General features: G+C 46.0%; 1 protein-coding gene and 1 pseudogene across 3 annotated transcripts in view; one reads left to right on the forward strand and one right to left on the reverse strand.

The window, feature by feature from the left end:
* Positions 1-2,182: 2,182 nt before the first annotated feature.
* Positions 2,183-3,629, reverse strand: LOC144669969 (small ribosomal subunit protein uS14 pseudogene; annotated as a pseudogene). Its single transcript, XR_013573806.1, has 2 exons — positions 3,556-3,629; positions 2,183-2,582 (listed from the first exon to the last, which is right to left on the reverse strand). The product of XR_013573806.1 is annotated as a small ribosomal subunit protein uS14 pseudogene (transcript).
* A 47-nt stretch (positions 3,630-3,676) lies between these two features.
* The window catches only part of lrrc61 (leucine rich repeat containing 61), a 29,615-nt gene continuing 21,053 nt past the window's right edge, over positions 3,677-12,238 (forward strand). The window contains exons 1-3 of one of the 2 annotated variants that reach the window (XM_078532263.1): positions 3,677-3,820; positions 5,697-5,792; positions 8,800-8,946. In XM_078532263.1, the coding sequence (XP_078388389.1) occupies positions 3,796-3,820; positions 5,697-5,792; positions 8,800-8,946 (268 nt within the window). In that variant the 5' untranslated portion in view covers positions 3,677-3,795. The remainder of the gene's footprint in view (positions 3,821-5,696; positions 5,793-8,799; positions 8,947-12,238) is intronic. The other variant, XM_078532264.1, reaches the window with a different exon arrangement.

Genomic DNA, 12,238 nt, shown 5'->3' on the forward strand with positions numbered 1-12,238 from the left:
CGCCCGCCATGATTCCTGCTGCTGGTGGGAGCCGAAAATCCCGCCCTTGGTCAACAACAGCTCTTTGCACTGGAAGACCAATGTATTTCGGGCAAATGAAAGTTGATGGTCTTGCAGCAGTATTTGATATTTACCTCAGTGTTGACCCCTGGGGACAGCCCATAGGCTCCCCTGTGTACAGGTGCATAGGATGATTAAAGGATTTGAGAAGAGAGAGAGAAACCCAATATTAAAATTAGCGCTGGCCTTTCAAGGTTGAGGTCAGGAAGGACTTCTTCACAAATTGGGTAGGGGAAACCTGGAAATCTGGAACTCTTACCCCTAAAAAAACTGTTGAGGCTGGGTCTGGAGTGGGGGGGGCAGGGTCAAATGAACATTTCAATTGATTGATACTTTTGTTAGATAGAGGTATTAAAGGATATGGAACCAAGGTGAGTAAATGGATTTAGAATACAGATCAGCAATGATCTAGGCGAATGGTGGGACAGGCTTGATGGGCTGAATGGCCTCCTCCTGCTCCTATGTTCCTTGGCATGAAAAGACACTTTTACCTTCCATCTCATCTTACCTTCGATGTCCACTGCTTGGCAGTTAACTGTCAGTCACCATCAACTGATGCATTCTCCATTGCAACACCTCTACCAATCAGAGTCCACTTGCCAACCAATCAGCACTCTCTTCCCATTTAGTATAAGTTGTTGTTCCCTTTACATTTGGTATTCTTATGAATTGTCCTGATGAGTGCAAGACAAAAAGCTTCAACCAAAAATGTCTCTTTCTTTCAGCAATATTTCATTCGTGCCCAAATAAATTCCACCACTTAAACAAATTACCTTTTCCAACTTCAGTTATAATGCAGTGAAGGTAATTTTATAAATTACCTGTGCTCCTGTTCAAGAGCACTCCTGGATTCCTGACATCGATTCCAGCCCACCAAGGTTCACACACAAGCACAAATTCATAAAAATCAAAGAATTGTAGCTGCTCTTGGGCTAATTGGGTTAGTGAAAGTTTCAAAGAAATGTTATTCCTTCTAGTTACCACGTGGTTTGACTGTTTTTTGTTTGTGGGCTATGCTTCACAGCCGATAACATATTGTTAAAGGCAATGGCCCAGATCTTCCGAATGGTTATGCCCCCAAGGTACACTGGATGAGGCGCTGGGGGACCCTCGGAAGTCCCAGTGCAAGGACTTGGTAGGAATTGCCCAGGAAGTATCAACTGCCTCCGAAATCCTCCGAATGAGTCTCTAACTCTGAGTTAGAGTTGAAAAATTCGGAGGGTTCTGATTCACTTACTAGAATAGTTACCCAGGAAATATTAGACAAGTAAAAACCATGTCTAACTCCTGGGTAACTATACAACTGACACCCTCCCACTGACCCTCCAACTCCCTGCTGACTCCTCACTGACCCGATTTGACTTCACCACCCTATCAACCTGCCAGTTAACCCCCTACCCACCCTGCCACATTACCCACCCTGCCTCTCTAGCTGCCCTACCACTCTATCCAGCTGGCACCCTACCCACTTACCTCACTCACACTCATTCACTAACGCACTGAAAAGCTATTTAAAACGTCCCAAAGCTTCTCACTGTGTGAGTGAATGAAGACTTACCAGAATACGGCAGTTAGTGCTGGAAAAAGGTTGGTGTGGCTTGACTACATCCAACGATTCTGCACTTCAAAGAAGGACTCCGAGAATAGGTACATTCCGCATTTCTGAAGAGGTCCAGTTCGGAAGTCTGGGTGAGAAATACAGTGCTCTGACACTGTGTAAAAAAAATAGGAGCAGAGTGGCAATTCAATGGCCACTCCTTGGAAGATTCAGCCCACTATTGCTTCATAGGAGCCAATTTGTACAAGTGCAACGAGATAAATTGTTAAACTTCTGACAGCCAGTTGGTAAAGGAGGGGACCAGAAGTCAATCTTTACTCAGTTTTCGATTTATTCAGAAAGTGAGACATTGCAGAAGTATAGCCCCTGACTCTGCAAACCAACACCCAGCATCAATAAGCGTCTCTTTATTTTTTTTTTGAGCACTAAGGACAATTTAATTTTAATTACTAAAATGGAGCGTCACAAAAGTTTGCTTCTTCCAGGTGAAGACAGTAGGCAGTTGACATATGCTGCATTTCCATTTAATACTGCATTAGAACGTACCCATGCTCCTTTTGTAATTTAGTCCAGTTTGATGAAGCCGACGTCCTTAGCCTATTGTCTGAAGCACTGGCGGCACAACTTGAGCCCATATTTCTGGATCAGCCTGTGTTGGTTTGCACAGACCCAGCATGAGTGGGAGCCCTGCCGAATTTCCCAGGGCAGCACCAGTAAAGCTACTGATGACCCATGGCGGCCAGACACAAAAAGCTTAAATAATGATCCAATGAGTGCACCCGCACCTGTACAAACTTAACTTTAATTTATAAAATTAACATAAATGACCGGATCATCTGTTCTGGTGGTGTTGGTCAAAGGTGAATTATTACAGTGCTGAGGGTCAAAGCTGCTGTCTTCCAGGTGAGATGTTAATCCGATGTCCTGACCACCTTCTCAAGTGGATGTAGAAAATCCTGTCGCACTATTCAAAGAAGAGCACAAGAGTTCTCCTCATGTCCCAGCCAACATTTATTCCTCAACCAGCACCTAAAACAGATTATCTGGTTCATTATCGGAGTGCTGCTTGTTGGAGCTTGCTGTGCTCAGATTGGCAGTTGTGTTTCCTACATACACAGTGACCACACTTCAAAAGTGCTTCATCGGATGTAAAGCAATTTTCAGTGCTCTGCCTTGCTGAAAGGCTCTATACAATGACAAGCTTCTCTTTATCTTTCCTTATTTCAACCTACATTGGTATCACAAAGCTCATAGTTGGATGTCAATCCCTTCGCACCGTCTCGCAGGAGCCCTGTCCTCTGGGAGCCTGTCACCTGGATCTTAGTATTTGGAGATTTTACACATCATCAGCTCTGCAGCAACATGTTTAGACAAAAGGACACGGTGGGTGGGTACAGTTTCAGAATAAGGAGCTGATAATTTAGGACTGGGATGAGGAGAAATTTCTTCCCTCAAAGGATTGTGAATCTTTGGAATTCTCTACCCCAGAGAATTGGGGATGCTCCATCGTTGAATATATTTGAGGTTGAGAGAAGGATAGACAGATTTTTGGTCTCTTGGGGAATCAAGGGGATAACGGGATGGTGGAGCTGAAGCCGAACATTAGCCGTGATCGTATTGAATGGCGCAGGCTTGCCAAGCTGTACAGTCCACTCCTGCTCCTTTTTCTTTTGTTCAATGACATGCAATATTTTTGACATGAAATTTTAATATATGATATCCAGAATAAAAGTTTTGCTAATTCCAAAATCATATTAAACTATTAAAGCTGGTGGCAACATCAAAATCTAGAGTTGTCAACTTTGGCTGGCCAGATTCCTGAAGGTTTTATCACATAACCTCCTGCCTCATCTTGTCAAACGGCCCTTTGAACCATCTCCATTTCTTTTTGACAAGGAATAAACGTCTTTAAAGAAATCAGGTGGATGACCCCTCACTATTTTCTTTTAATGCTCCAGGTGGTTAATCTCTGGAGACTCCAGGCCAAGCCTGGAGTGTTGGCAACAGCAGCCGCAGCCCCGATTTACGGTCGTGAAGTTTCGCTTTGCGACAGAATGTCAGCGCTGGCGTCGGTTGACGGCAGAAGCCTGGGGAGCTGTTACCCCGGTAACAGGGCATCCGCCTTCAAACTGACCGGATCCCGGGGTGATCGGGCGGTTCGGTCCCGGGGGCCGGGGATGGAGGCGAATGGCCGAGCGGGGAGTGAGTGGACACCGGCGGTGGCGAGAGAACTTTTAACCCCTGACCCTGATTCCCCATCGTTAACCCCTGGCCCTGCCGCCCTACACTCTTGACTCCCCTCCCCTCCCCCTCTCTGGAAACCTGACCTTTGACACTTCCCATCTGACCCTTGTCATCCCCCCCACCTTTGCCCATTTGATCCTTGACCACCCCCTTTAGCTGCCTGACCTTTGACCCCCCCATCTTGCCCCCTGACCCTTGAACCCCCCCTCCCAAACCACCCCACCTTTGGCCACCTGATCCTTGACCCCCACGCCGATCCTTGACCCGCCCCTGATCCTTGACCCCCCTGATATTGACCCCCCCCACCTGATCGTTGACCACCCCCCCACCTGATCGTTGACCACCCCCCCACCTGATCGTTGACCACCCCCCCACCTGATCGTTGACCACCCCCCCACCTGATCGTTGACCACCCCCCCACCTGATCGTTGACCACCCCCCCACCTGATCGTTGACCACCCCCCCACCTGATCGTTGACCACCCCCCCACCTGATCCTTGACCACCCCCCCACCTGATCCTTGACCACCCCCCCACCTGATCCTTGACCACCCCCCCACCTGATCCTTGACCACCCCCCCACCTGATCCTTGACCACCCCCCCACCTGATCCTTGACCACCCCCCCACCTGATCCTTGACCACCCCCCCACCTGATCCTTGACCACCCCCCCACCTGATCCTTGACCACCCCCCCACCTGATCCTTGACCACCCCCCCACCTGATCCTTGACCACCCCCCCACCTGATCCTTGACCACCCCCCCACCTGATCCTTGACCACCCCCTACCTGATCCTTGACCACCCCCCCCACCTGATCGTTGACCACCCCCCCACCTGATCCTTGACCACCCCCCCACCTGATCCTTGACCACCCCCCCCACCTGATCCTTGACCACCCCCCCCACCTGATCCTTGACCACCCCCCCACCTGATCCTTGACCACCCCCCCACCTGATCCTTGACCACGCCCCCCACCTGATCCTTGACCACCCCCCCCACCTGATCCTTGACCACCCCCCCCACCTGATCGTTGACCACCCCCCCACCTGATCGTTGACCACCCCCCCACCTGATCCTTGACCACCCCCTACCTGATCCTTGACCACCCCCCCCACCTGATCGTTGACCACCCCCCCACCTGATCCTTGACCACCCCCCCACCTGATCCTTGACCACCCCCCCACCTGATCCTTGACCACCCCCCCATCTTGTCTCCTTAACCCCTCCAACCACTTGACCTTTGACTGCCCTCTAAACACATGACCCTTGAACCCCCCCCTCTGGTCACCTGACCCTTGTACCTCCACTTGATCCCCCAATACACAACCTTTGAACCTCTCTTGGCCACCTGACCCTTGAACACACCCCCATCCATCTGATCCTTAACCCAGCCACCCCTCTGGCCACATAATCCTTGAGCCCCCTCTGACCACCTAACCCTTGACCCCAGCCTTGCTGACCACCTGACACTTGACTCCCAGCCCCAGTCACCTCCCCCAACCTCGCCAGCTATCTAACCCTGACACCGCCTCCCTCCATCCCCAATCACCTCACCCAAACCTCCCCCTGACCCGACAACCCCTCCCCCCCATCACCTCACCCTGACAAACCCCTCTGGCCTGCTGATCCTAACCCTCAGCCCTGCCCCCTGCATGCTCCATCTCACCCTGACCCCCTCTTTGACCACTTGACCTGGACTCCCACCCACCCCTACCATCTGACTTTGACCCCCCCCCCCACCAACATCTTACCACCTCTGACAATTGCCTCCCCTACTCCAACACTGAGCCTGCACTTGCCCCATGTCTCTTTCCTATTTCTTTTTGCTTTCAGGAGATGAAAATGTAAAAATCACAGCTCAGCTGCTCAAGTTGAAAACTGGACAATTTGACCTGGAGTCAATTCTGTTCCTGAAGCTGAAGAATATTGGTGAGTAGAGGGGTCATTGGCGCACTGGTGTGGAGAAGTTTTCACAAATTCTGTCAAATTGATGAATATTCCAGTCTGCACCAGCTTGTTTTGAAGACACTGGGTTAACCTGATGCAGTAAAGTTAGTTTCAGTAGAGCATTAATATGTTGCTTAATCTAATAACCTAGTCACTGTTATATACTTTAGTGCCTTGTATTTCAATTACTTCCCAAAGAATTTTACAACCAATGGCTTACTGTTTGAAATGCAGTGGTGTGTTGTTGCAAAACAGTAACTAAATTTTCACCCACCCAGCAGATGAACAGCCAGATAATATCTGTTTTGAGATGATGGTTGGGAGTTAAGCATTGCCCATAACACCGAGAAGCCTTTTTTACCTTTGTTTGAATAATACCACGTGATCTTTTATGTCCCTGTGAGCTGACAGATGTGGCTTGCGTTTTTCACAGCCAACAGTCTAATTAGTACTGTAATTATCAGGTTGTTAATCATGGACGTGTGCGCTATATCTGTTTAATATATAAATTGACATTATTCTTTCTCGCTGCTGATTAAGTGTGTAGCTGAATAAATCTGAAGATAAACCAATTTATCTGTGGTAACATAGCGAGTGTTTAAATTTATGTAACCCCCATAACTAACAACACAGTCTGTATCATGCTAAAATTATGTTAATAAACTGCTCATTTCTTATTTCCAGCGTGGGAACAAGAATCACCCCCTCAACCTCTTACTTGCTCCCTTGCAGAGTACTCTGCAGCTTGTATTTATGCTTATATTTTTAAAAAGCGCACTCTTTTCTCTCTCCCTTCTCCCTTCAGCTCGTCTCTTTTCTGCTCCACTGCCTTTTTTCTTAACTCTCCCCATGTTGTGTCACTTCTTCCCTTGGGGAGGGAGCGTAGCAGCGTGTTTCCGCACTGTGCTTTGAAATCTGCCGCTGTGAAGTGTTGTGCGTAACCCTCTGCCTTTTGTGTTCCTCAGGGTGGGGGGAAGCACCATAATTTCAGCATAGAAGGAGACCACTCAGCCCTCCATGTCAGTGGTAGTCACGTGACTAAACCCCACACAGCATGACGAGGTGCACACTAGGAACTTGTGTTATCAAACTGCCACGACACAGCCCACCACTGCCTAATGCAACATGCTCAGTTTCCTGTGTCTCCTTTTGCAGCCATTTTATTTTCAAAAAATGATCAGTACTAGGTTCATTTTGCAGCTTTCAATAGTACATGACTGAATTTTTGTTGTCAAGCACTATTGGAAAAATATGACTCTCCTTCAGTTTGCAAAATCAAATATTAGAAAGTAAAATCAAAAGAAAAAGCCAAAACAGAAGACCGTTTCTTCAATTTAAGGATTTGCCAAGAATAAGTACAAAAAAGGATTACTATTTGTGGTAAAACAAAAATAAAAATACCTGGAAAAACTCAGCAGGTCTGGCAGCATCTGCGGAGAGGAACACAGTTAACGTTTTGAGTCCGAATGACTCTTCAACAGAACTAAGGAAAAATAGAAAAGAGGTGAAATATAAGCTGGTTTAAGGGTGGGTGGGACAGGTAGAGCTGGATAGAGGGCCAGTGATAGGTGGAGATAACCAAAAGATGTCATAGACAAAAGGACAAAGAGGTGTTGAAGGTGGTGATATTATCTAAGGAATGTGATCATTAAGGGTAGAAAGCAGGACAAGCAAGGTACAGATAGCCCTAGTGGGGGTGGGGTGGGGGGAAGGGATCGAAATAGGCTAAAAGGTAGATAAAACAATGGATGGAAATACATTTAAAAATAATAGAAATAGGTGGGAAAAGAAAAATCTGTATAAATTATTGGAAAAAAGGGGGATCGGAAAGGGGGTGGGGAGGGAGGAGAGAGTTCATGATCTAAAATTCAATATTCAGTCCGGAAGGCTGTAAAGTGCCTAGTCGGAAGATGAGGTTCTGTTCCTCCAGTTTGCGTTCAGCTGCACTGGAACATTGCAGCAGGCCAAGGGCGGACATGTGGGCATGAGAGTAGGGTGGAGTGTTGAAATGGCAAGCGACAGGGAGGTCTGGGTCATGCTTGCGGACAGACCATAGGTGTTCTGTAAAGCGGTCACCCAGTCTGCATTTGGTCTCTCCAATGTAGAGGAAACTGCATTGGGAGCAGCGAATGCAGTAGACTAAATTGAGGGAAGTGCAAATGAAATGCTGCTTCACTTGAAAGGAGTGTTTGGGCCCTTGGATGGTGAGGAGAGGGGAAGTAAAGGGGCGGGTGTTGCACCTTCTGTGGTTGCATGGGAAGTTGCCGTGGAAGGGGGTTGAGGTGTAGGGGGTGATGGAGGAGTGGACTAGGGTGTTCTGGAGGGAACAATCCCTGCGGAATGCCGCCGGGGTGGTGAAGGGAAGATGTGTTTGGTGGTGGCATCATGCTGGAGTTGGCGGAAATGGCGGAGGATGATCCTTTGAATGCGGAGGCTGGTGGGGTGATAAGTGAGGACAAGGGGGACCCTATCATGGTTCTGGGAGGGAGATATATGGATTTTTCTTTTCCCACAATTTCCATTATTTTAAAATGTATTTCCATCCATTGTTTTATCTCTACCTTTTAGTCTATTTCGATCCCTTCCCCCCACCCCACCCCACCCCACTAGGGCTATCTGTACCTTGCTCGTCCTGCTTTCTACCCTTAATGTCACCTATTAGCACATTCCTTAGATAATATCACCACCTTCAACACCTCTTTGTTCCTTTGTCTATGACATCTTTTGGCTATCTCCACCTATGTCTGGCCCTCTCTCCAGCTCTACCTGTCCCACCCCCCCACCTTAAACCAGCTTATATTTCACCTCTTTTCTATTTTTCCTTAGTTCTGTTGAAGAGTCATACGGACTCGAAAGGTTAACTGTGTTCTTCTCCGCAGATGCTGTCAGACCTGCTGAGTTTTTCCAGGTATTTTTATTTTTGTTTTGGATTTCCAGCATCCGCAGTTTTTTGCTTTTATCTTACTTTTTGTAGTGTTGCTTACTGCAGGGATTTGCAATCTTGGCTGCATTGGAGACTGTGTAAACCTGGAGAGACTGGACCTATCAGGAAATGACATCTCAAACCTCACGCCGCTCTCATCACTCAAACTTCTTACAGTGCTCAACTTGTCAGCCAATAGGATCTCCAATCTTGGTAAGCTGGCTTTCTTGATCCATGAACAGTGTGATAAGCTTTATAAGAACTAGGATGTTAAATCTGTTTGGCGATTATTTTTTCCCACCTTCAAGTGATTAATATTGGTTTGGACTGAGAGAACTTGGTCTTTCGAATGTGCCTTGTTCTCACATACACTGTAACGCGCCCCAACAGCCTGTTGTACTTGCTTGTGGAACGAGATAAGTACTCATAACTACTTTTTGCCTTATCTCTCCCTTGTTAGTGCTTCATCTGAGCTTCCTGGGCTATTAGCTGTGCAGAAGAAAACTGCACAACAAATTTAATACAAACACCACTTCAGTAGTCAAAGGCAAGTGCCCTGCTTGTCCTAATAGCTGGTGTAGCTGTACTGTCACTGAGTTCTTTGGCCCAAATTGGCCACCAGTAACATCATGAGCAACAGAGTGAAGCCTGGCATAAAAAAATAGAAAGACTTGCATTTATATACCGCTTTACCTGAGCATTGGATGTCTCGGCAATTTACAGCCAACGAAGTACTTTTTGAAGTGTAACCCCAGTTTTAATCTAAGCAACACAGTAACCAATTTGCGCAAAGCAAACTCCCACAAACAGATAATGACCAGATAATATGCTTTCTTTTGTGATGTTGATAGAGGGATAAATATTGACCAGGACACTGGGGATAGCTCTGCAGCTCTTCTTCGAAATAGTGCCATGGGATCTTTTACATCCACCAGAACTGGCAGATGGAGCCTCAGCCTCATCCGAAAGATGGCACCTCCGACAGTGCAGCACTCCCTCAGGACTGCACTGGCGTGTCAGTCAAGATTTTGTATGCAAGCCTAACAGGAATAGGCCATATCCCAGGCGATCTTTGACCTGTTATGACCGATACAGTTGGTAAAGCTGAGTTATTTAAAAATCCCGAGGAAAACTTTAAACAACTGTCATAACCTATAATTTTAAATGTTATGTTTGAGATGCAACTTTAAGAATCAGACCACCAGTTCTCGAGGTTTTACATCAAACTAAATGAAACATTTTATTAATTTACAAAGGTTAAAATGTGTATACACATGGCTTCAAATTACTATCATAACTTTTAACAAATTCCCATACTAATCTCCATTAAGGCAACAGCGACCCATAGACTTAACCAAACACCAGGCAACGCATTTTCACTTTACAAATTCAAAATTGGCTCTTTTCACTCTGGTTCCTGTGGAGACAGTTGGAGGCTTACAGCTGCCTTTTGATCTCACATTGCCTCTGCTCTGCACACCCGAAAACTGCTGAAGTTATACCTACCACCACCCGTTGAATGTAAATTCTCATTGTATCACCAGCCTCTTCTAACAAAACCCCTTTCATAGTACCAATTTTATTAGTAACATAAACATATTGTGAACATATTCAACGTTCTGTTGAAGGGTCATTCGGACTCGAAACGTTAACTGTGCTCCTCTCCGCAGATGCTGCCAGACCTGCTGAGTTTTTCCAGGTATTTTTGTTTTTGTTTTGGATTTCCAGCATCCACAGTTTTTTGCTTTTATTTTAAACATATTGTTTGGTATCTGCTAGATAGGTGTCAGTTTTCACACCACTTCTTGAATGCTCTATTCAAAAAATGCAAATGCACGCTATCTCTCTTGCATATCAAAACTAGTACACATCAAAGCACCCAGACTAGCTGGCTTTAATCCAATTAAGACATACCCACAGACTAAACCTCTATTTTAAAAGAAAAATGTTTTCCAATATTATATACATTAATAGCTTCATGACGGACCTCAATTCCACCTGATCTCCATATCCCTTGATTTTTCTCCTAGAGACTAGGAATACCTTTGTATCCTTGCCCTGAACTGTCCAACACCAAGCTGTGCCACAGTGTGACTAACAGAAACCGCATGCAAAAGTTAGCAGGAAATTAAGGCCATCGAAAAGTCAACATAGGAATCAGATAAATGGACCAAAGGTCAGGGTAGTTGAGTTCTCTGTGACATCCAATTGAGCTATAAAAACATTCTTTTGAACATATTGCCCTCTAAATAAATCTGTGGCTCCTTATCGCAGATATCTTTGTTGGTTGTACCTACTTAAAATTACCAGTACACTGTGTACCACGGTACCAAGATGTTTTTAGAATTTTTTTTAAACCTTGAATCATGTGTAGTTATTCATTCTTCAACCTGTGAATCACGAAGAAGGTTACTCATACTTTTCTAGTAGGAGTGAAATAGGAAGGTGGTGGTGTTGTGTAAAAGAACAGCTAAAAAGGCAGGAAAGACATCAGCAGTTGGCGGAGTTGGTGTGGGGAGTATTGGACCAAAATCACTGGAGGGCAGTGAGCCTTGACATTTCAAGGCTTCATTGCCAGTCAAGTGCCTTTTGAAGTCACCATTGCAGAATAGAGCGTGGATGTAATTCGGAGAGATCAACTAATGAAGACCCTCAGGTGTGTATATCTGAGTGTTTTTTGTTTAAGTACAGCTGTTTCAAGCATTGAAGGACCCAGCAGGAATTAAATATTGAGACATCTGTTTATTAAGGCATTGTGACTGTTGTCCTTGATGAAGGTTTGGGCATTGCCAATGATTGTAACAGATGGCAAATATGACAACGCAGCAACTGATGTAACCTCAAACACACATTAACCGGATTGGGAGCAGCTTGCAATAAACGACACCGGCTGCTGCCGTGGCATTTAACAGAGCAATGATTAGACCATCAGGATAGAAATATAGAAAAAGACCAAAATCCATCCCGTGTACCTTCCACCATCCTGCTAGTCACATGGTACAACAAAATCAGATTTGTTGACTAATCCTAGCGATCAATCTTAACCTCAGTGAGTTTACAAGAGCCCAGACATGAGGTGAGGAAAACCCTCGGTGGTCAAGAGCTCTGGGAACCATAGCCCCTCTCAAGTCATGTGGCTCTTAGCACACGGCAGGTTTCAAATTAATCAACGCCATCATCTCTCCCATTGTCTCTCTCAGGAGCCTGTTTTTAGATTGCAAACGCTCTCACTGGAATAATATTTCCACAGATTAGTTTTGAATTTTCCCTCCATTTTCAATTGCAGACCTTGTCCTCTGCTTCTACAGTACTGGACAAGGAGAAACAGCTCGACAGGGTCACCGTTATCTAGTCCCTTCAGCAGTCATGCCACCCCATCAAACTCTCTTCCAGTGAAAACATAATCACTCCTCTTATCCAAATCCCTCCATTTCTTCAATAATCTGGTTGTCCTCTTCACTATCCTTTCAGTAGCATCGATATCCTTATTGTGGAACTTGTCCAC

Source organism: Cetorhinus maximus, chromosome 30 (assembly GCF_964194155.1).
Source record: "Cetorhinus maximus chromosome 30, sCetMax3.hap1.1, whole genome shotgun sequence".
In the NCBI taxonomy this organism is placed as follows: Eukaryota; Metazoa; Chordata; class Chondrichthyes; order Lamniformes; family Cetorhinidae; genus Cetorhinus; species Cetorhinus maximus.